Source organism: Podarcis cretensis (genome assembly GCF_951804945.1).
Source record: "Podarcis cretensis genome assembly, chromosome: 7".
Lineage (NCBI taxonomy): Eukaryota > Metazoa > Chordata > Lepidosauria > Squamata > Lacertidae > Podarcis > Podarcis cretensis.
Genome location: NC_137176.1, coordinates 10054598 through 10079918, shown reverse-complemented (window position 1 = coordinate 10079918; position 25321 = coordinate 10054598). Strand labels below are relative to the sequence as shown.

At 42.3% G+C, this 25321-nt stretch overlaps 1 protein-coding gene across 3 annotated transcripts in view; it reads right to left on the bottom strand.

Moving 5' to 3' along the window:
- TMEFF1 (transmembrane protein with EGF like and two follistatin like domains 1) overlaps positions 1 to 25321 on the bottom strand; it is a gene marked incomplete at its 5' end in the record, with an annotated part of 102037 nt that overhangs the window by 38777 nt on the left and 37939 nt on the right. For all 3 annotated transcript variants that reach the window (XM_079983986.1, XM_079983985.1, XM_079983984.1), the window contains 2 exons: positions 3927 to 4056; positions 5454 to 5563. In XM_079983986.1, coding sequence (XP_079840112.1) covers positions 3927 to 4056; positions 5454 to 5563 — 240 coding nt within the window. The remainder of the gene's footprint in view (positions 1 to 3926; positions 4057 to 5453; positions 5564 to 25321) is intronic.

Below are 25321 nucleotides of genomic sequence, written 5' to 3'. Positions count from 1 at the left end.
CAGATCAGCAATGTTAAAACAAAAGCTTGCTAAGCTTCCTCCACCAGCTGCACAAACAGCTGGTCCTTTATGTCAGGGATGGCCAACATGGCGTCATCCTGACCACTGGCTATGCTGGTTGAGGCTGTTTATAGAGTAGTTGTCCCCTGTTGGCTACCTTGAACCTAGAAAGCTGCAAGTTGCGCAGACTTACTTGGGTGTTTCAAGGAAGCCCCTTTGCTCTTCAGACAAAAAGGGCAACAGCCAACCCAAGCTGAGCGTTTTAAATATTCAGCATGGCTGCTCACACATTTTACCGGTCTGCACTAACGTGTAACAGTGTTCGCTGGTTTAAAAATAAAAATGAATGTCATGTAGCTATATAACACTACATTATCATAAGCATTCTGAACCCTGAAATGGCTAAACAGCACAACAAAGAGCTACAATAAGCACTGGGCATTAGTGACCCATTTTTCCGATTCACGTTTAGGCATTAAAATAATTTAAGGGCAGTAACTAGATACTCAACTTGCAAAAAAAACATACCTTGGTGTCCTACTTGCTTTGCCCCACCAAAGCTGGTTTGCACATAATATGCTAGGCTAAAAGATGGCTGATCTTGTCAGTGAAAGGCCTTTCAATATTCCCCAACTATGGCTAAACCAAAACAAGGCAGCTTAGCGAAAGGTGTGGACCTGGAATCAGAAAATAAGGTCCCCGCAGGACCTATTTACTACTAGCAATATTACTATTGCTGTTATTCATAGGTCAGCCAGCCAGTATTTTGCTGATTCAAGTGGTGGTATTCAAACTCCTTCCAGCCTCCAAACATGGCTCACCAGATTCTGCCTTGGCTCCTCCACTTCCTTCAGGCTCTCAACTAAGCCCTGAAAGTTCTGCCCTGGTCTTGTCCATGAAGGGGCAATATTTCTGAAATCAGGGGAAGGCAAAAGCTGGTATTCTGATCTAGGCAGAGTTCTTCCAAGGTTTATTTACTTTTATTCATGAAAGGCATAGAAATGTGAAATAGGAGCTTTGTCTCCAGTTACAGAACAGAAACAAAGCCTTCATCCAGATACAACGAAGTCCAGAGCCACCTACTAACTCAACTAAACTGTATGATGACACTATCTACAAAATCAGGGCAGACCTTGGTGATATGGCACCCTGGGCAAAGGCAAAATTTGACACCGTCTCCAGTCCTTGACCCGCCTTCCTAAAGCTAGGTAAGAGGCACTGGGCTTTGGGAAGAAGGTGTGAGGGCTCTGGCAAGGTCCTAGAGTCCTCCTTTCTTCTTCCCAAAGCCTGTTAAGTGCCTACCAGGTTTTGAGAAGGTGCCCTGCTCGGCTGCATGCCCAGTGTGGGCACTGCCCTAAAATCGCCTCTGACACAATTACCTGGCATGCACACACCATAAGCCAAACTGTGGCTTACTGGGACCTTGCAAATGGACACACTCATGAAAAGGAGCTTGCCACCACTTTGTTTCTGCCAGGTCACCTTTTGCTCCCATACCACACTGTTCCTAGATACACCTCATGTTTAGTAAGCCAAAAGCTTGGCCACAACATTAAACCAAACCTTGACAAATGATGCAGCATCAAAACAGGACTGTGGTGTTGCGCTTACTGTGTCACGTAAACCATTGCTACCACAATACAAAGTTTTAAAAGCATATTAGCTGATTCTCAGTCTCAAAAGGTTTTTTTAAAAATCAGTATTTATTATCTGACTCACAAGAAGTTGAAAGTGGAATTAAAAATAGTTGTTGCTGTTTTTAAAACAAGATTGGCATTTTAGTTCTGCACTGCAACATTATATGCAGAGATGAGCCCAGTTATTTAATGGATGCTGAAGTCAAAATAATATTTTATAAGATCTTGTATTTATTATATTATATTCCTCAAAGGCTACAAAAACGTATCAACTTCCCATGGCATTCTCCTGCAAGGAAGATAATATGAGGTACAAGGATGATAGCACAGGATTGCAAGGAAATAATAAAAGCACTAGGCAGATGTGCTTGAAAATACAAAAGAGATAACAGGGTGTAAATCACCAAGAGAATATCTTGTTTGCTTTTAGGCAAGCTCGGTGATGCGAATCATATTAAGAGCTGCAAAATAATAGGTAAAATCTTGATTGCAGTCTGCTTGCTAGTGGCCCGATACCAACTAGCCAACAAAAGAAAATCATGGCATAGAGCGATGCATCTATCTACCAGCAAAACTGGCTTCCTCTTGTGCAATGGGACTACCCCCTCCTCTCCTCCCTGCTGCAGCCCCTCAGACCCTTGGATAGGATTTGGAAGGGTTTGGAGGGGCTGCAGGTAGGGAGGAGAGGAAGGAGAATACTTGCGGTGCATGTAGGAACCTCCTTCTCCTATATTGGATTTCACCCGTAGGATTTTAATGTAAGAAATAACTTACTTTAAGAGACTTTGGGAGAAGTCTAAAACTGAAAAAGGACTCTTTAGATAACTGGTTTACATACTAAAGAAAAAAATGCAGAAAATGCCTTGAAATAAGCCAACTTAATAGGTTTATTACTGGCAATTGTTGAGTTGATTTTTAATGTATGATTCAAGAGTTCTTATTTACATTATGACCTAATATGTAATTCTGAATGAATGGTTATGCATTTCTTAAATAAAATCATCTACAGTGGTACCTCTGGATACGAATGGGATCCATTTTGGATCCCCGTTCACATCCTGAAGCAAACGTAACCCGTGGCTGTGCATCTTCGTGTGCCGTGATTCGCTGCTTCTGCGCATGCACGTGGCGTCACTTTGAGCGTCTGCGCGAGCAGCGAAACCCGGAAGTAATGTGTTCCGTTACTTCCAGGTCGCCACAGAGCGCTACCTGAAAGCGCTCAACCTGAAGCATATTTAACCCGAGGTATGACTGTAGTTCCTTTAACACATATGACTTAAGACCACTGTAATGAACACTTAAGACTAAGATACCTTATTATTGATTTTTAATTGCTATTTTTTGTTTAGTGCCTTTTTGACCTTATTAAATCTTTATCAACAAAGAAATGAAATGTTGGCAACCCTTATCAAGCAGCAAAGAAAACTGGCAACCCTTATCAATCAGCAACTCAAGGAGGGACAAACTGGTGCCTAGCATTTTATCCATACAGGGGGAAAGGCCCAGAGAGAGAGAGAGAGAGAGAGAGAGAGAGACAGGGACACACCATGGATTCATAAAAATGTGGGGAATATTGTGTTAACTTCCCTGATTATATTGCTAGTGCTTCTGCCCCATATTCTAGTTGTATTATGGAACTGTAGCTTTTTGACCAACATACCAGAACGTTGTACATGGTGTGACACAATCATGAATATCATTGGACAATTTTGCCACTCCATCACCAGTTCCGCACATGATCTCCCCATAAAAACTGAAGGAAATAACTGTGTGCCTGTCCCAAATTTCTTGACTTTACTCACACAATTTTCCAGGTTATAAAGGCTGCAGACTGTTTTTTTCTAGACTAAAATAACATGACAGTGCATGTTAAACATGCACTATATTCTATTAGTTTTCTGAAGTGGCTTTCATGTCATGTGAAAGAACAAATGTAATGTAGAAATGAACAGTTAGGGAAACATTGGGGAAAGAAAACATCTAAGAATAGGGCTAAACAGAGGTAATGGCAGTCAGAGGAATAGTTCAGCATCCCTCAACGGCTGCCATTTTATGTGACCTCCTGCTTTCAAGCTCACCAGTGCTGACATGCAGTTGAAAATTACAGGTGTTTCACCACTGTATCTAGTTCCTCTAGCCCCTAGAGACCGAGGGACCATGTCCAGAGTGGACATGACATTTCAGTACAGAAGTGGGCCCTTGATCAGTGAATCCTGGTCCTAGGAAAAACACTGAAACATCCAACAAATAAAATAAGAAAGGCTGTCCCATTAACTGCTGTTTACTCACCTGAGTAACAAGGCCCTCTAGCCACCACTGTTATCTCTTTCTGATGCTTGCAAGCAGCTCTTCTGAGAAAGCATTCATTTTGGTAAGTGTCTCCATTTGAACCACAAACAGGAATATATTTTGTGTGACACTGCAAGGGAGAGAAAAAAATCAAGAAAGAGAAATTATTTACACAACCCCGTGTATAGGTATTCAGCTGGAGTGGCAACGGTGCAATCGGAGAGTTTGATTTTGTGGCTCATGGCTTCCTTCCAGAGGCCCATTCCATTCAGCTGCAAAAACAAACCACAGCAGCCCAAGGAGCAGCAGCTAAAGCAGCGAGACAGAAATGCACAAGCAGAAATTGGCATTTTCATGTCCCCAGGATAAAGAAAGCATAGCACACTCGCTGAAGGCTGCAGCTTGGCTGCCACAGGACTGAATAGAATGGCAACAATGTACAGAAAGTTTTTTGTTTAATATTAAAGTGCCTATCCACAACGCACTGTTGCAAAAAAAAATAAAAAAAGATAAAATCTAAATATACTGTTCAGTGGTGGTTACAAGTCACAAAAGAGTTTTTCCTTCCTAATGAAATGTGTTCATAAATATGATACCAAGCGGCAGTTTGCTATTGTTGGAATTTTCGTATTTTAGTTTTTTGCTTTGTTTCCACACTTAATTGCTCTTACTTCCCAATTAAATTGTAGTGGTTGTTTAATAATAATACAACAGTAAAAGTGAACAAATAAGACCCTCAGGAAAGGAAAGTATTATTATTAAACAACAAAGGACCCTGCCGACCACACATTTCAAAAGAGGGAATTAAAAATGGGCAAAATATTACAGATGCATCGTTTGCATCGTTTCTTAAAGATATAATGAAAACCTGAACACAGAGTATTTTCTTCTCTCCAGATGTTAATGGAATGAAGAATGTTTCTTGGCACTGTGGCCCAAAGCAGGGATGGACTTTGGTCTTTCAAATTTCAGCAGTACCATGTGCAAGGCCAAAATTAAGTCCGTGCGTCCCCGCCTCTCGCCTTCTGCTGTGCTCAATTCACTACTGGCGAGTGGATGTACAGAATGCTGTTGAAATATGCACATTCCTTGGGGGCTCTTGGAGGTTTATATATTTGTTCAGGAAATGTGTACAATTCCCTCTTCATGGGCAGATTATGTGCACATGAGGCCCGGAGAATGTGCACAACAGTCAGTTGTTATGCACATTAACTGCTCTATTCAGCCTCTGAAGAACAGGCTACACCAGAGCTGGATCTAGACACATCAAAGAAGCGTTTCAGTTAAGCGCATTGTAAACTCATACAGCAAAATCCGGTAGGGAAAGATGGGACTTCACAGCGCCATCTGGTGTCAGTGTTATATCGCACATACAACAAATATAAAACGCTTTTTCTTTACCGAACTAGCTGAGTCCCAGATCAAATGGGTACATGACTGTAAAGCTCTCCTCTCAAACTGACACAGTTTTTCAGAGGATATCATTATTTTTGATCATATTAGATAACAAAGGTGAAAATTCCTTACCAGAAATTGGCATGCACACGTCAAACTATCTCCTTCTTCCTTACAAACACCCCCATATTTACACGATGATTCATCACATACTCTCACATCCGATTCCTTTACATTTAGTTCTGAAAAAGGAAAGAAGATTTAAATAGATTATGTGTTATGCTTTTTAAAAGCAAAGTCAGTTGTGCAAAAAGGCACTTGACAGCCCCCCCACCCCTTGTAATAAAAAGCAGCCCTGGGAACTTGTCTTTTTATCAGAGGAATAGATGATGGAAGTGCTTAACTCTCCCCCTGCATGCCATTTTGCTGCTCAAAACCAATCTGCTCCAAGTTGCTCCCATCCCCATATTCTGGAGGCTTAAGCACAATTTTTAAATATGCACCTGAAACCTGTGGGAGGGGGGAGCAACTTGGGGGGGAAATTTGAAATGGAAAAATGGCTGGCAGGGAAGTGCTACGCACCTGATTCCTTGCTCAAAATTGTTTCCCAATATTGCTTTTCATTTAAGCCAAGTAACAAAAAAATACATTTGGGGATTTATTGCACAAATTTCCTGATAATGTGCTCTTTGCCCCCACATAAAGCGAAGAGCCCTAGTTCAGTGGTAGAGCATCTCAAGGTAGGGCTGAAACCCTAGAGATATGCAGCTAGATCAGGGGTCTGCAAGCTTATCAGATATTGGGCCGGTCCAGGCTCCATCCATCGGAAGATGGGCCGGAGCATGTGCACACGCATGCTCTTTCGGGTCGGCGGAGCGCCCGTGAGCACACGCTATTTCCAGTGCTCCTCTGACCCAGACACGTGCCAGAAATAGCGTGCGCACATGTGCACGGGCACTTCTCCATCCCGCACGCATGCGTGCACACTATTTCTGGCGCACATCCGGGTCGGAGGAACGCCCGTTCGCATGCGCACAGGTGCCATCAACCCGGAAGTCGGTCCCCATGCCACGCTGGTAAGAGCGGTCGACAGGGGTTGCCATGGGCCGGATAGACGAGCCCTGTGGGCCGCTACCAGCCCATGGGCCTTAGGTTGCCGACCCCTGAGCTAGATGGACTTGCGGTCTGACTTGGAATAAGACACCTTCTTATGAACTTCAGTTCAGTTTGTTCATTGGCTAGCAGAAGCATTGAAGCAGGGTGGGAAAGTAAGCTGGGTGGTAACTTTTAAGAAGCAGGTGCATTTCTTGCTGCAGGAAAGTAGAAAGAGAGAAGGCCAGGAATATGTGCTGCCATTCAGTTCCATGCCTATACAAGCAAGATAATAGGTCTCCCCATTTCAAAGGAATACTTGAAGGATAAAAACATTAAAAATTGACAAGCTGCCAAATACTGTGGCTAATGAGAACCAGAGACGTATCTTACAGAGACAGACAGCGCCTGTTAGGATTTGAAATGTTACGCACAAGCTGCATGTATAAAACATTCAAACACAACGGTTGCCTGTCAGTTGCCAATGCACTTCCCCCTCTGACCCTCAAACCATCTGGAAAACCCTCTTTCTCAAAGAGAAAATATCAATAATGGCGAACACTCTGCTTCAACTGTCAGCTGCTCTGGACTGCAGAAGTCAAGGGGGAAAGAGCACTCGGGTCTCATCTATCAGCCAGCGTAAGAGCAGCCACCCACCACTTAGCCAAGCAAACACGCCTATAGTGTGACAAACACTTATCTGGAAAACCCAGGGGTGGGGAGAGCAGCTGGGAATGAAGCTTTGCAGGTTCCCAGTTTTGGTTCTTTCAGCTTCTCGTTTTTCCAATCTTGTTGTATTCTTGTTTTGATGTTAATTTTACTGAATTTGCTTTACATTGCCATGAACTGCCTTGGGACCTTCAATGGAGGGTGGCATAAAAGTATTTAAAATAAGTAAGATGCAGTGTTGCTTTAACAATGGGAGCTATACCAGCAGGTAAGTTACATATTTGATAGCCAGATTTTAGCCTGACCAGATGATGGGGAATTAGTATCACTGTCTCAAAGTGTGCTTGAGCTGCTACTAATAAGGTACAGGGAGGGGAGAGGGAGGGAACCTAAATGCCTTGAAGAAAGATGCCATGGAAGAACAAGGCAAAGGGAAAGGGACTGAAGAAGTCCTCATACCTAATGATGTGACTGCTGGTGTTTTAAATGCAGAAAATTAGGCTACCGTGAACTGCCTTTCTGCAGGAAAGGCCTCCATTTACAAGGAAGAAGGATAAATTTAACAAGCTAATCCCTCAAAGACTACTCCAGGGTCCTTTTGAAATGTATGTAAAGCAGAACCCGGCAAAATCTTCCTCAGAGATTAATAAAGTGCAGCCCCTGAGTGGTTTAAAACATGCCGCTACAGCTCCTGAGTGCAGCAGGTTCGTATCTAATTCGCTTTCACAAAGAGCAGCAGCCTTACTCCACACCTAACAGGAAAAAGAGGACCTCACCTCCCTCTGAACATGGCTTGGAAGTCACATTTTGGCACACAGAAATGAGTTGCGCCGTCTTTGTTGGGGTCTGCTCTTAGCTCAGCTCTCTGAAACAACGCTTAACACTGTAGCCTTGTGAGAGTGGTGAAAACCTGTTTCTTTTGCTCCAGAGGTGGGATAGTATAGCCCATGCCAACAGCTCAGTTGAAACAAAACTACCATTTGCTGCCACCTCATCCTTGCCTCTGCTGGAAGTCATTCCACCAGACTGCAGTAGAGGGAGATGCATAAAGATGGTCATCTTCCACAGCTGTTGACCCCATCCTTACACCAACTCCAAGCTCAGAAAACAACCTGGATGAGGTGTCTCCATCTCTACTACCAGGGCCTTCCAGACCAAACACGACTGAGAATTCTTCCAATGCAACCTTGTCACCCCCTTGCTAAAAGAGCCAATGACTATGGAATATGGCAACAAACCTATAAGATCCCAAGTAGCTTCTCAGTTGAAACACAGCTAATAGCACAGGCTGGCCTTTATGAAGTCTCAGAAGGCATTTGCACCCTGCTGAAACAACAGCCTCCCTTGCTACTGGGTGAGGATCCTTAAACCAGTGATATTTCCAAAATCCTGAGCAACAGTATAGTTATGCTCCATCTGCTGAGTCCAGAGCTTGCTGATGAAGACTTCGCTTTGTCCAAACTTATCTTTGTTGCCTATCAGAATCTGATCTTGACCTCTGTAGGAACAGCCCTACTCTTGGTGCCAAACATGGTAACATGCCAGAGGAGGGCACTACCCCAATCTCTTGTACTTCAGAACCAACATGGCAGGTGGCTACTGAAACAGAACAGGCACACAGGGCATCCAGTCCAATGAAATGCTGATTCTGCCCCAGCTCCTCAGTCTGAACAATGAGTTGCTCAAACAGAGACCGAGCTGCTTTCGTATCACCTTGCCTTACCTCCTGACTGCCATCCCAGTGCTCAGTAAAAACCAGTGTTGTCACCCCGGGTATACAACCCAGAGAGAAAATGTTACAGATTGTTAGTTCACAGTTTTACCCTAAAAACTGATAACCAGGGAAGGACATCTGATTAGCAAGGTGTCAGAGCTTGATATCTAACAGCCAGTCTGTCAATTCCATTTTGCAATGAGAAAGTTTGACAGTTCCTCAGCAAAGATTTGCAAAAAGCATGTTCTGGGAAATTTTCCAATGAGTGGAAAACTAGGCCAACCGCACACACAAAAGTAAATAAAATATGAGGCAAAAATATATCCAAGCAAAAACAGAAAGAGGAAAGCACGGCTACTATTTGGAAGTCAAGACCTGGTTTTACACCACAATCACAAAACAGTGCTCTCACATTTCCCTAGTGACACAATAATACGTAGTTATGGATATGTAATGCAGTTAAGGAATGGAGATTCCCAGGTCCTCTAATTCAAGGCTATGAAGACTATTATGGCTTCCCCAAAGTCTGGTAATTCAAAAGTCTGGTTCATGTACACACCCCAAAAACAACTTTTAAAAATGTTTTTTAATTAATATTATGTTTTAACAATTTGTAGCAAAACCACTGTACATCAAACATGCTTGCTTCTCATGTAAAAAGAAGAAAACAAGTCGAACAAAAAAGAAAAGGAAATGACATATAAAGGAGAGGGAGTGGGGTGCAAGAGTCTTGTGGGGGGGTGCTTTGTGTGTCCACTTGCCCCTTTCTAAAATTTATTTATTGGTGTGTGTTTTCCTTTCCTTTTGGAAATTATCATCAAGGCTTCAACTCAATGCTCACTATGCTTATACACTGGTACCTCAGGTTACAGACGCTTCAGGTTACAAACCTTCAGGTTACAGACTCCGCTAACCCAGAAATATTACCTCGGGTTAAGAACTTTGCTTCAGGATGAGAACAGAAATTGTGCTCTGGCGGCACGGCAACAGCAGGAGGCCCCATTAGCTAAAGTGGTGCTTCAGGTTAAGAACAGTTTCAGGTTAAGAACGGACCTCCAGAATGAATTAAGTTCTTAACCCGAGGTACCACTGTAATGGAGCTTTCAGGTTTTGTGTCAGATTAGTCTGATTAGGTCTAGAGACAGAGAAAGCCAGTCTCTCGGTAGGATAATACTTGTTCAGTTAACATATTTATATTGACCCGTTGGAACAAGCAGACTCTCTTTGAGTGCAGCTCTTATGGTCACAGACAAAACTCAAGGTGCTTCTCACCGACTGATGTGATTCCTTCCCCAGGCTAGCAGATTAAATAGTCTGTAATACTGTTTGCATTTCTAATTAAAAACTAAAGGTTGCATTACAACTGACTAAAGAAGACACATCATTGAAACTTAAATGTGCTTTACTGGCGAGACCTACACATTGAGAAGGGAGCACAGCGGACTTCAACGGAGCTTATCCCAGGGTGCATAGGATTGTAGCTACGTCACAAAAAGAGGTTTAGGGTGCTAACCAGCTTTAGTTTTATTCAGAATAGACCCATTTTAATTAATGGACACGCCTAACTATTGAACAGGGACGCGGGTGGCACTGTGGGTTAAACCACAGAGCCTAGAACTTGCCGATCAGAAGGTTGGCGGTTCGAATCCCTGCGACGGGGTGAGCTCCCATTACTTGGTCCCTGCTCCTGCCAACCTAGCAGTTCAAAAGCATGCCAAAGTGCAAGTAGATAAATAGTCAGGAAGGTAAACGGCATTTCCATGCGCTGCTCTGGTTCGCCAGAAGCAGCTTAGTCATGCTGGCCACGAGGGAGCTATATGCCGGCTCCCTCGGCCAATAAAGCAAGATGAGCGCCACAACCCCACAGTCGGTCACGACTGGACCTAATGGTCAGGGGTCCCTTTACCTTTACCCTTTTTTAACTATTGAACATTTTCCAAAATGATAACACCCATTTATATTATGAAGAGCTTATAACCCACCTACTCTGAGCAGCCAAAAGCATGGGGGGGGACCTGTCAGGAGTGAACTGGTACCAAACCGTATGGGAAACAGCCTTACTGGAAAATCTAACCAACAGACTGAAACAGACACTGGGACAAATAAAAGAGAATGTCTTCACCCCATTATTGCTCTCCTTTATTACATACGTAGCCCAACAGGCCAACAACAAGAATTCACTGAAAGCAAACAAGAATTCACTGAAAGCATACGAATCAATATGGCTAACTTGACCCAACCATCTCTCTCTTCCCTCCATCCCAAACACACGTAAACAACTATCATTGCAGTCAAATAAAGACAACCAACCATGCCCTGGCTTGCTCCACTCAACTTCTCTCACTGAAAGAAAAAAATAATAAATGAATAGAAAAAGAACCTACCTAAATGACACTGACACAAAACCCCCACACATACACTAAGTCAAAGAATCTAAGTTTTACCAGCCCACCCCCTCTCTTTTCCCCCAACCTTATACTGCATCAAACACTAAAGTCTCACATCTAATGTAACTGATTTGTAGAAAAGACTCTACGACCTGAAAAAAAGAGACAAAGCACGTACCTTTGCAACCAAAGAAAATCTTTAATAAAAATTTAATAAATAGACATGTCTAACTTAGGTCCATTAATTTCATTGGGTCTACATGGAGTAGAACTTCATTGGATAAATGCATAATCATTAAAGTGCTACTAGACTCTTTCTTGAAAAATTAGACATTCTTCCTTCAATTCTCTAGTCAAATACATTGGACAGAAAATTAAAATTGGTATCTTATTAGCCAAAAATTGTATTTTCCCACATTTTTTTATTATTAATCTAGATTTTCAAGATAGCCTGCAAAAGAGAACCATAAAATATAAAATAGATTAAAAAAAAAACATCAGAAACAAAAGCAATTATCATAGCAACAGTAAAAATACAAAAAGCAGAACATTTTGATGAAAATGTTCGTTTTCTTTTCTGTTTTATGTATATTTGTTTTAATATTTGAGCTTGTAGAAAACATATGTTTATGGGAGAGGAATGTATATTTCTATAAAAAAAAAAAACCTGTCAAAATCTGTAGAATTGAAGGTTGAATTTTTTTAAAAAAGGGATTTCATAGGTTCCTCAATTTGATTAGACTCTATGAATACAATCCAGCACGTGCCTATCCAGAAATAAGCCCCACTAAATTAGAGAGCTTACTCCCACTTGTGGATATAGGATTAGAACCCGAGTCAAACTTTAACAGACAATATCTGTGTCGATATATGCATATGATACTGTTGCCCTACCCTAGTGGGACTCCATTTCTAATATCTAGCTGTGAAGTCAACACTTGGCTTCCAAACTTTGGGGGGGTGGGCAGACTCGCAAGGAAGCCCAATGTACATCCCTTTAAACCTACTTAATGTGTAAAAGTTGTTGAATACAATATCCACTGCCTTCTTCATTGCTTCTGAGTAAAAATATCTCAAGACATGGAAAATATGTCTTCCCAGAAATGCACCGTGTGATCACTTATTTCTGTGCAACCAAAATGTGTTGTTTCCGACATGCTTTTTAAAATGGTGTGCCTTTTCATTTATGCTCGTATCTAAATGCTTCATTTGCCAACTTAGACTGTGGAAGGCAATTTAATTCCCTTCACTACTGCAGAGAGGGAATAATTTGGCTTGATTTTGGCTTGATGTTTCTCTGAAAATACAAGGCATAAATGTCAGACTCTGCACTCTTCAATTCATATTCTTAAATACATGCACGTAGCTCCCAGTAAAGCCAAGACGACTTTTATCTTGGGAAAGTATTTTGGCTAAGAGCCAGTAATATCTTCTTTGCTAAAGTAAATCTTGGAACATAATACTGTATCATTTTCGTCCTCTTAATCAGAGAAAATGGCATTCATATTTTCTTATTAATCCTAATAATCTTCTTTTAAAGAATGAATTAGCCATCTTAGCAATGGTCTGGTAGGATAAAAACTGAAAGCTAAATCTGGGAGAAGTTAAGCATTCTTAAAGGACCAAACTCCATATTATGCTATATGCATAATGGACAGCTACATCTTCGTTTTTTCTTTAATTACAGGCATGGGGAGGGAAGAGTCATGGAGAGTACAGTCTGTAGGGAGAGGAAGCTCCTTCCTCTTCTCTCCAGCTACAATTGGAATGAAAATACCCCACTCCCGCACAGCTATGATGCTTAGGAGGAAAGTTCTTGATAGTGCCAATGGGAACTTTTTTCTAAGCCTCAAGGATGCGCCTTGCAGGGTGGGTGTGGGTGGGAGGGGCAAACCTCTCCTCCCTGCATGCTGTGGTCCCAACTACTCCCCCAACCACATCTGAATTTAGTGAAAAGAAAAAATATGTTGTTGAGTGCTGTGCATTCACTGTAATGGGTAGTTTGACCCTAAGCCCCACTAAATCAGCAGTACTTGAAGCACTTAAGGTTCCTTTGATTTTAATGGGATTGAAGAAGCATGCTTAACTTGCTAATGAGCAAGTCTTAAGCCTGTTAGAATTTCCAGACTCTGTGCAGAAATTATAGCATGCCATGCTGAAGTACAGGATCCAGGGTCATTCCTAGCCGTAGCAAAGGCGTGTGAAGTACAGTGGTACCTTGGTTTGCAACTGTTTAGGATTTCAACTGTTTTGGATTACAATCATGTCACACCCGGAAGTGCGTGTCCCTTTTTTTGGATTACAACCCTTTTTTATTATTAAAACCATTATTATTATTTTGGAGGCCCCACTGGCGAAAGCGTGCCTTGGGTTACAACCTGTTTTGGTTTACAACCGGACCTCCGGAACAGATTATGGTTGTAAACCAAGGTACGAGTGTATCTGCTAACTGGTTACTGGGCCATGCCCACCATGTGGGAGGTGGGAGAAGCAGTAAACTAGTACCCAGGGCAGCAGACCTTCACCTTCAGTTCATCATTGACTTTACTAGCTGAAGCCCTGTTAAGGGTGGTGGGTGGGAAGATGATTTCTATGGCCTCCCCCAGCTCCGTTTACCACCATAGTGGATAAGTTGAAATGACTGCCCTTACCATGACAATGTTCATGAGGCTGTGGCAAAACACCCCGTGTTCTACCTGATGAAGAAAATTCCATGCAGGTTGATGTCTCAAGTTGCTAGATCTCAAGCCCTTCTAATGCACTGCTCTATTACCTCCCCACAGACCAAAATTTAAAATTAAAAGATTGGAGACATAATAGAAGCGATTTTAATAATTGGAAACTAGTTTTGAAAAAGGGTAAGGATTTGCTGTATCTGATTGGACAAAGAGGAACACAAAAAAGGGAGGTGTGAGGTCAAGAAAGTAAGTTATGTAAATACGAACCTAAAAATTGGAGTTTTTATGTTTAACTCTTTTTACTTATCTGATCTGTTTGTGATTGTTTTTGCTGTTTTGTATTTTTCTGATGTTTTTCTTTTTTTTCCTGTTAAAAATAAATAAATATCTTTAAAAAAAAAAACAAAATTAAAAATTAAAAAAAAATCCTCCTTGTACTATGGGTCAACAGCACCAGAGGAAAAGGAAGGATTTTCTTGTTAAAAGTCTCTGGCCATTTTAACTTCCTCCTTATAAGACTATGGAACCTTCAATGACCAAATATTATCCACATACCCACAATCTTCTTCCCAATTTTACTATGGTCCAAAATCCCGGAAATCACCAAGGAGTTTTCCTTCCCTCAACCTCTTTCTTTCTTCTTCTAGAACACAATCGACAGTCATGCTAACAGGGAAAAACCCAGGTTAGATTTTTCTTTGACATGATTACATTATGTAAGACGTAAATAATAAAAAAGAATTTGCAAAATATGCATATTTTCTATGCTGAAAGTCATTCTTTCCCAACCTGGTGCCTTCCATATGTTTGGGACTACTACTCCTAAGAGCACCTGCTGGCTGGCGTTCATGGGAGTTAGGGTTAGGGTTAGGGTTTTGGAGGGCACAGTTGCTGCAAGTTCTGCTTCTTTTGGTCATAGTTTGCCACCCTAACAGAGCGAAACAAAAGGCCTGCAACTGGCTTTCCAATGTAGATTATTATATATTTCACAGAATCATAGTACAGTGGTGCCCCGCAAGACGAACGCCTCGGAAGACGAAAAACTCGCTAGACGAAGGAGTTTTTCGTTTTCTTAGCCGCTTCGCAAGACGCATCTCCCTATGGGCTTGCTTCGCAAAACGAAGCTTGCCCTGCAAGCTCTGGGGATAGCGGGGAAGCGCTAATGCTTCTGTGACAGGTGGCCATCTGATGTCTGCTTCAAAACCTTCAAGAAAGCAGAGTCCACCATCTTTTGAGGGAGTTCATTGCCCTTTCTTAGGACCTTTGGATGAGATTTCAGTTTTCTTGGGCTACCTCTGACAAAACATTCTGGGCTACCTCTGTCGTGTCTAGCAAAGCTCTCCCACTGGATGAGGTGTGTCTCCTGAGCTCTCCACAAGATCAGTATCATAACATCAGATGGATAAAAGGGTTTTGAGAAAGGTACATTCTCCAATATCACCTTTATCCAGTCAACTTTAAGCAAAATTCTGGCCTCTCAGCTTCAAGTCTCTTTCACAGGTCTTAATATGCCTATAAATAGCAACATCAGTACTACTGAAAGATGCTTTGAATACTAACAAAAATGACACCTCTGGGCTCCTGTTATGTCCTAATGTACTTGGATTAACAAATGTTCCAGTACCTTGATTCAGTTCAGAGTTTTATTGCTCAGAGCTTCGTATTTCCTGCAGAAATAGACCCACATACACAAACACTTCTGCACTGAAATACTTCTCACAAAGCTGGCCATTTCTTTCTCTTCTGAAAGAACAAGCAAAGCATCAAATGAAAGTTAAACTATATATGAAAATTCTTAGGTTTCTTTTAAAAATAAAATAAAAGTTCGCTCCGTTTTGCAAATTTCTTGGCAGACTCTCTAATTGGAGCATGCAAAATTGGGGGGGGAGGGGGTGTACTTAATAATCAACAACTCTGCCTACCTGCCAGAGGCTTCAACAACTGTCCTGACTCTACTCAAGTCTCCCGCCCAGCCATCGGAACTTCATCCTAAGAGACTGATGCCCTCTGGATGGCTGTCTCCAGGCACTTTTGCGCTATAATGTATCTCATCTGTCTGCAGTGCCGTAACCAGTCACTTCAATGCCAGAGGCAGCCTCTCAATTCCACGCACATAAGAGCTGGCACGAGTTAAGAATGGCTTATGAACTGTTGATGAAGCTTGCAAGTTTTCATTGCTGAGGCTTCTCCTCTGAAGCTGCTGTGCAGAAAGACAGCTGGCTGTAACCTAATGTTATAACTCCAGTTTTCTCCTCCCGCAACAGCAGTATCTGTGTACTTTAGGCTGTGATCCTATAACAATGTACCCGGGAGTAAACGCCACTGACCTCAACAGGAATTGCATCTGAGTAGACACATATCCATGTATCTATTGGCACAGGACTATCCCTTGGTCTAATCTGCTATCCCTACTAAACCTCAAAGCAGCAATGCAAATTGGAATAGGTTTATTGAACCTATAAATAGAGGTGGCACTGATCAGAATCCTCTGCAATCCATATTTTTGCCAATAAGTAATAATCAGTCATCTATTTGGTTTCTGGGTACAAGCCTCAATAAGTGGTTTCCCTAAGGGTACATGAATCAATATGCCTTGCATGTAGTAATGTTTTGTATGTTCAGTGCACAAGATGATCCTGCACCGGTTTGAATAGTGTTTGGTGTTTATGGATGGAAGCTCCACTCATGTAATGGAGCACAGGGAAGTATCTACAGTGGAGTGGAGTGGAGTGGAGTGGACATGGGAAGTCCATTTCACTTGTACAAGGGCAGCTTTAGATACAAGGCTACATTTGTCCTGCTATTGTTACAAATATTATCTTTTAAAAAACAACTTTTCATCTACTATCCTGTATGAAAAGCAAACGTTACACAAGTTGGCTTCATTCTGACAGCTATTACTTGATGCTCACTTTTTGCACCCTTACCTAGGTTGTGTCCAGTATAGGTGCTAACTATAGCCCCACTCTAGTCACTCAAATGCCAATTGGACGCAAAAATCCTGGAGCATTTATTCATAGTGCGGATAGGAGCACCTGCTGGCCTTTATGATTTCCAGTGATCTAGAAGACATGCAAATGAGACTGGCAAAATCTCTGGAAGCAGTAAAATAAAATCAGGGGAGGGAGAGAACGTCCCTCAAGAAGAATATGAGAGATCTCAACAAATCAGTAGAAAGTCCCTTATTCAAAGCGGCCATCACCACACATCTTTAAGTGGTGAATTCTACGAGTGCATTGCACATTGCGTGATGAAGTACTTCCTGTTGCCTGTACTGAACCGATTCCCAATCAGCCTCATCGAATGGCTTCCCCATTCTTGTGTTATCAGAAAGGGAGAAATTCTTCCTGCTGCTAATGGAGTATGCTCTGCAAGAGAGAGGAACTGTCAGTCCTCTGAATGTCCCCTAATTAAAGCAATGGGTGCCCAAGCCAGAAACTAGAACTTAAGAAACTCAAAGTGGCTTTCAAGAGGCATCTTTTCATATTCAGCTCCTTCCCTCACGCCGATACCAGCTCTCTGCCTTTTCTTATTATCAGAGTCTCACTTTATTCCTGCTCATCGGTCTTGCTCTCTCTTCTGGTCTGATGCGTTGCCATTATTACTTGTTCAGCTGTCTCCCACGTGTAACGCTTCAAGAGCATTAGCTAAGTAGCATATTCTCATTGACTGGCAAAGACATTTACCTCCTGAAGAGGTAAAAAAAAAAGCTACATGGAAATTGATGAAGGACAGAAATGGCACTGGAAAAGCTTGAAAGCCATAAAGGGGGGGGGGGGGGGTAGGAGAGATAAACCTGCAGATGGGCACAGTGGCATTTATAAAGATGCTCTTACAGCTTAAAGTGCATTTTTTTGCATCAAGGGAGCCATGAGCCTCTCTTTCTGTGAATGGTGAATTGTGGAGGTATACAGGTTCCCATTATGCAGACGTTTCACATATGAGCTGGAAGAAGAGTAGTGACTAGATTAGCAGACTGAACTATGAATCAGAAAGGCCCCGTCTGCATCTTTCTTCTGGCATTAATTCATTAGATGGCTTTAGAAAAAATCTGTTTTCCTCAGCTTCCCACACCACCACTACTATTGGGGGTTTGGGATAAAGGTATTGCCCAACCATGCAGGACTGGCATGGAATCCTTGCAAGAATTACAAGATAATGTGTGCTAAGCATTTTGGCTGCAATCCTATATCCACAAAGCTGGGAGGAAGCCCCACTGAACTCATAGAATAGATATACATCAGACAGCACTTTTTGAGCATGCTGAAGCACCAGGTGAACACAAATTATTGCATATTTTTTTTAGGACCAAAGCAAAATAAAATAGCAAGCAAAAATTATAGAATTGAGGTATAACATGAGAGCCAAAGGACAGAAGCAGTATTTATTTGCTAATTAAAAATGTTTTCAGTTTTTGCTTTATAAACCTACTGTTTCTGTTTTCTTAAAGGAAGCCAACAGAGCAATCCAAATCTTTGATTCTGCATGCTGGAGGACATTTGGAGGTGATAGATATGTCCTTCCAAGCCTCTCTATTTGTCCCTCAGGTGTCTCCCACTGTCCCCAGACCACATCCTTCACCAGTCCTGTGCTGTGTTGTTCTTAAGTGTGTTTACCTTACTGGATTGCTTAACTATGATAATGCATCTTGCTTGCCTGAGTCCACAGAAAGATAGAAACCTCCAATTTATGTGTGGCTGGAATGTAACCTACCAAACAACAGGAAGACCCACATCTCTTGCTCCTTCCATGTTTGCCTAGGCTTCTAGTCATCACCTGCACGAAGTCTCCAGAAGATTGCCTATAAAGGAATGCTGCCTCTGGACTGAGAAAGGTTTCCCACTCCTGGCTCAAATCTTTTCCTAATCCATGTAAACTTCGGTGGAAATTCTAAAGGCACATCACTCTTTCTCCACAGATATTTTTTCCCTACAGAGAAGAACGATTTGCACATCACACTGAATATGGAGTAACTGAGGTTCTATTAGGCACCCTAGGGCTGGCAAGTATCAGGCAGGTGGGCAGATGACCAGCCACACCAAGATGGAAGGCAGGTTGGGACTCCCATGGCAGACAAGCAGTCAAGTAGTCCTGCAGGAGATGAGGATAGCATGGTGGCTTCCCTCAACATGCTGCCCAGACGGAGCAGCAATTACCGATCTGGGGGCTTTATTTCATGCAGGAAGGACTCACTGGTGTCCCTTGATTTTCAGGCCCAAGAGGATTCTCTAGCTGTGAAGATAGGATCTCAGCTCAACTACCCCCAGTTCCATCTGCAAACAGCAGTCTCACAAGTCTCTGGTGTCTCCAGATCCCATTCTATGCCATACATGCGAACAGGCCATAGACCAACAAATTAAAAGTTTTTTACGAAGACGAAGAATAAAGTTTGTGTGACAACTTAAAGTTAAAAGCGGTCAGTCTGGAAGCTCCTTTGACAACTCTGCTGCTTAATAATACAGACATGTCTATGAGGAAAATGGATACAAAAATCCAATTTTAAATTCTGTCTGCTACATATCCCAGTGACGGAGCTGTTCTTTTCGCTGAAAAAGGTAACAAACTTTCCATCTTATGTAACTAACCCTGTTTCCCCCCACCGATTCAAGTCAAGATGAATAGAGAATAAAAGAGAACAAAACCTTTTGAACAATAGTGTTCAATCTCTAAAAAGAATATTAAAATGGTAATTCAAAACACAATGTGCTTCTTCTACATTGTATTCCAATTACCCGAAAGTACTAAATTATAACTTCTGTATACATGGGAGGCATATGTAATTAAGTTATTCTCCTGACAGGTTTATTCATCTATAATATCTAAATAAAGGCCAGTTTGTCACTGCTTTATATCATATGGATACAAATGGTGTTATTTAGAACAAGACTAATTTATCTGGATAGCTCCCTCAATATTTTAATGTAGAATTTATGTCTTCTATATAGCAGTAACTCTATGTAGCAGTGATGGAAAACCTCAGAAAGTAAATCTTTTCACAAGCCTTTCTTCTGCCTCACTTCATGACATGGTAAGTATCTCCCTGAAAAATCCCCCTGTGTCTCTTGGGCTTTTATACATTTATTGACATGACCTGCTTGCAAGTTCCTACTGCTCCTCTGCAATAAACACACAGTGACCAGCCCAAAGAACAGGTTCCAAATATAGTATTGAGAAACAATACAGACTTTTCTTGCATCACAAAGGCTCTGAATAGTGGTAATAAAACACAAGCAATCCATGTCTAAATGGATAAATGGCACAAGTATCTCTCGGCATCAAACCAGACTGCTTGTTCACAAATACACAGAATCCTAGAATTGTAGAGTTGGAAGGAATGACAAGGGTAATCTAGTCCAACCCCCTGAAATGCAGGAATCTTTTCTCCAACATAGGGCTCAAACCCTGAGATTAAGAATCTCATGCTCTACTGACTGAGCTATGTTTTGTTCTCCTTTAAACCAGAGGACCTGTTGATGTTTTGAGTGTGCTTGAGATTTTTAAAAACAAAATGCTTTACTTTTGCTTGATTAAATGTAGGGATTTGGGCACCAATGCTATACTCCATTAGAAATTAAATTCAGTTCACATTTAAAGGTGACTCTGTCAGATTTGCACTTTCCAAAATAATATGCAAACTGAAGACAGAGCTATCCATTTAAATCCACACTTAACCAAATTTTGTTATGCAGTTCCTCCAGTATTTACAAATATGCATATATTAGGGGAAATAACTTTCAGGCATGGAGCAGAGTTATTCCACCTGACATCCTTAAGATGAAAAATATTAACATCATTCTTGATTTCTCCCTCAGATTACATGCAAGTCATCACATTAGCTGGCATGAGATTTTGTAGGTTCTGAAGACAGCCTAAGGCACCCAAAAAGGTTACGATTTGAGCAAACTGTTTCATTTATACACCTGAACCCAATCTAAATTTCTGAAAAATGATTATGCTAACCAGAGTTAAGTCTGGTTCACACATGCACACTTGTCACCTGATGACCCTACTATCAAGTGGTGACTTGCATGTGGGAATAAGCCCAGGACTGAACCACCACATCACTTCTGTTTCAATTACTGTATTTTTCGCCCCATAGGACGCACTCCCCCCCAAAAAAATGAAGGGGAAATGTGTGTGCGTCCTATGGGGCGAATGCAGGCTTTCGCTGAAGCCTGGAGAGTGAGAGGGGTCGGTGCGCACCGATGCCTCTAGCTCTCCAGGCTTCAGGAAGCTATCTGCAAGCCTTGCAAGCCCGGCGGGAGTTCCTGCGGGCTCACAAGGCTTGCGGGCAGCAGCCTGCAGCCCGAAACAGGGGGAGCCCTCCGGAGGGCGCCCCGTGCTTCGGGCAGATGTGCGCAAGGCTTGGGGCTGCAGCCGCGGCTGGGGGGGAAATAATTTTTTTTATTCATCCCCCCCCCAAAAAAAACCCACGAGGTGCGTCCTATGGGCCGGTGCGCCCTATAGGACGAAAAATACAGTAAGTTTTTTCTGCAGTGACTATGAGTCTTCAAATGACAAAACATACATGGGTGTATAAACTTCTTAGTTGGGTTCAAATGGAGTCTCTTAGTTGAGCCTCTCCTCAGCCCCACCCCCCACCCCGCCAAACCACAAACACAACCCTTTCTGCCATAACTGCTGTCTTTTACTCTTTGCAGCAGTGCTGACAGGAATCCCGATCAAAGAGGTACACAGTGTTACATGTCACAACATCTCAGGCACTTAATAAGGCACACAAAATCTTTTCTGTTTGCGCACAAAATAATCTGTAAAGTCAACCACTTATCATGGTTAAAAAGAGGAAAGCCAGCTTCAAGAATCTCCTTAGAAACATCATCATCATCATCTCGCCTGTTTTCCAACAAAATATGCCAGGAACAGAAGGCCTCTCTATCTGGCCCCCAGGACTATTCCCAGGCCCCCCAGGTGGGGGGAGGCCAAGCCAAGCCAAGCGCCATGGGCTCTTTCACCTGGTCATCTTTCAATGCCTTAACAATGCCCTTTCGCTGTCTGCATGGGACAAAAAAAGTCTGCACAAAAGGAGTGGACACGAATCTGACCCAAAAATCTGGCAAAAATGAAAATCCCCCAAGAGAACATTTCAGTCTCCTAGGGTACTCAGCTGCTGATCTCAGGGTAACAATACTTCTTTCACCATGAGATCGTAAAACTACCATTCTTCAGAAATATTTTTTTCCATGCATTTAGTTCTTAATCAGGGGCATGGGTTCATCATAATTTTTTATTCTGTGCTGGGTGTTAAATGAGCATAGCATGGTTGGTAGAAATATTTATCACCACCATTACTCTTAATTAGATTTATATAGCTGCCCCTTAATAAACATGTCCTTGGTGGCTTACAAGAAAGTATTAAAAACACAGCATACAATAATTTTCTTTTTTTAGGCCAGCAAAAGAAAAGAAACTTCCTTGCATACAGGGAACATTCAATACTTTACAAACCAGAATTAAAACACAATTTAGAAGCATGGGTGAATTTTTAAAAGTCCAACTGTTGCTGAAAGGATCATGGAGAAGGTCCATGGAGAGATGGACCATGAAGGTCCATCCATCTGGAGAGGATGTTCCATGGCTGAGGTGCCAGTACTGAGAAGCCCTCACTTTGGCAGCCACCTGCCTCACTTCATGTGGAGAGCAGGACCTCCAAGAAGGATCTTAGAATTCAGGAAGGCATACTGCATTACAATTGTTGCTCTTTTGAATGGGTCATGTCAGGGAACTGCCATCAGAGCCAGAGGCGGAGGGAAGGCTCCAGAGCGATGCCGGAGAGGGTCCCAGCAGGGAGAGAGGCAGCCCAGCTGCTGGGGAAGGAAATCAACGTTACACCAGGAGAGAAGGGGGGGCAGATGGGGGAATCGGAGAAAAGGCTTCAGGACTCTTCACCGGAGACTAGTGGGGAGAGCACGGGTACTCTGCTGCCCACACCCTCCCTGCGCAGAAGACTTCCGCGCAGGGAGAGTAGGAGGAGACTTGGCGTCAAAGAACTTTTTTGCTGGAAGAAGTTTAAGAAACGCCCACTGACAGATTCTGCCAGCGACTGAGACAGCCACAAAGTGAAGGGCTGTCCAGACAGAAAGGGTTCAACCAGGCAACCAAGCCAAGAGTGGCGGCAACTTACGCATGAGCAACCCCCTAGAACCATTACAGGTCGCCATTCTTATATCATATACTTCGGACCTTTGCATGAAAACATCAGAGATAATATGGACTTTTAGCATTTCCTAGCCATCTACCCTCACTGATTTATTTTCCTCTTTGTGCCCCTGTGCAGATCTCCCAAGCTGAGAATAACACTTCATGCTTCTGACGGTTGTAGTCTTATGAAAGCTTATGCCACAATAAATTTGTTGGTCTTTAAGGTGCAATTGTATGCTTTGTTTTTCTGCTGCAACAGATGAAAATACAGCTACCCAACTTGGAATCAGCTTAGCACTGAATTTACTGCTGGAGTACATATTCCTGTTTGAAGACACTAACTGTGAATGCACCCTAGGTTTCCTGACAAGCGTGCTAGAGGCGTAACATGCTTTTATTTTATTTTTATTGCATTGTATCATTTTACAATCCGGTTTATTCTTCTGTTAACTCATTAAGGAGTTTCTCATGTAACCAGAGCTCTGAATCTGTAAAAGTATTTCAGTAGCCAAATGGTAAGTCTGTTCATACAAACAGACTGATACAAGACCAAGAGAACCTTATTCTACAGGAGGGATCTGAAACTGATAAACGAAAAACACTTCTTTTTTTCTTTACATTTCTGCCAATAAAAAAATGACAGAAGCTGAATTTACTTAATGCTTAGTTTGGACAAGCTCATACAAAACTGATATATACAGTATTATTTGGTCAGATGAAGCCTGTGAGGCTACGGCAAATTTACTAGGAATTTCAGAAGCAGGTCCCACTGAAAACATATTTAGCACTGGGTTCATAACTGATGGCATCATGTTACAGATATATCATCTAGTTCTTATTTCCAAAACACTTTAACATGACAACACGAAATGGAACATGTAGAGAAAGAGGTCTGGATATGCAGACAGCAGCTGGCTTATTTCCAAGTGCCTCTAACTCAGTTCTGTGGGTCAAAGTCAATAGGTTACAATCAGGAACATACCAGGGTAAAAAGAAGGTAAAACATTATCTTCTCCCCAGATACTGGCATCTCCAGCAATAAGAATTTCTCCAATTTAAGAGAATACTTCCATTCACTCCTATGAGATGGGAGAAAATGAGGCGCCACTGCACGAGGTGGTGGTGTTATAATAGTGCTGAAACCCACCTAGTAGTCCTGAAAAATGGTAGCCAAGTTTCCACTGAAAAGGCTCCAATATGGTGCTGGTAGCAGCAGCCTCTTCCTAGGTAGCCTGCAATTTCTACACTGTCAAATTCTACCGTAATTTTGATCCTGTTTTGCTAGTCTGTTTGGTGGTTTCAGTCTAGACTGCATATCAGAATTATGAACACGCTTCAGAATAACAACCAATTAATAATTCCCACACATAATCCAACCGATACTAATGCATGACGAGGTTTTCAAGCTGAAGGGAAGACTCCTTGCAAATGAAGCTGCTTGATTGTTGATTAAGATGTTTCCCTAAACCCTGCACTTAATAACAACTTGTGATCACTTGCTTGGATAACATGTGATAACATGCTTGCTTGGCAAATTCTAGTCCAGAATAAAAAGCACTGAGCTTGTTTTGTACTCTGCAGGATAAGACACAGCCCAGAAGAAAGCTTTCCGGACCTGGCCCATTGTGGATTTCCATTCAGTCCTAGACTAGAGCTGTAAATTTTGCTCAGACATATTTACTCTCCAAAACCACTCAGTAGTTTGATGGCTTCACAATGTATCCTCAGTTGCTCTGACTTTTTTGTTGGCATCCATCTGTCTTAAGAGACAACTGAGTGCACCTCCTGGGGTGAAGTCAAATCGCTGAAGAATCACAGCAACTGCTGTGGCTGCAGAGACCAGTAACTTGTAACTGCTGTCTCCCGCATTGTTTTTGCTGTGTTAGCAGCACCAAAGTGACCTCTCTGGGGCACAAGCCTGGGCAGGGTGTATGCAGGTCCTGGGCTGCCCAGATGGCAACCCACAAACCCCTGCCTCGCTGATACAATCCAAAGGAGAGCAATGCATTTGGCACCAGCTTGCTGTCAGGAGTTGCTGAAAGGTGGCATACAAGATGCCATCCAACTGCCTTAGGGACTCCACTTCAGATCTGTGTAGGGTTTACTCCTTAGCATTTTCTTCTTCCAAAGATGTCCTGCAAGTCAGCAGGTACAGGTTTTTCCACGGGGTTTACTCCCGAAGCCTTTTTCACAAATCAGTATAGCTGCAAGGTAGTAGAGGCTTAGGATCCAAGTTCTCCTTCTCTTAGATGGGCTACCTTCCCAGGTTGATGAGCCCCATCTGCCCCCACTTCCCTCTAC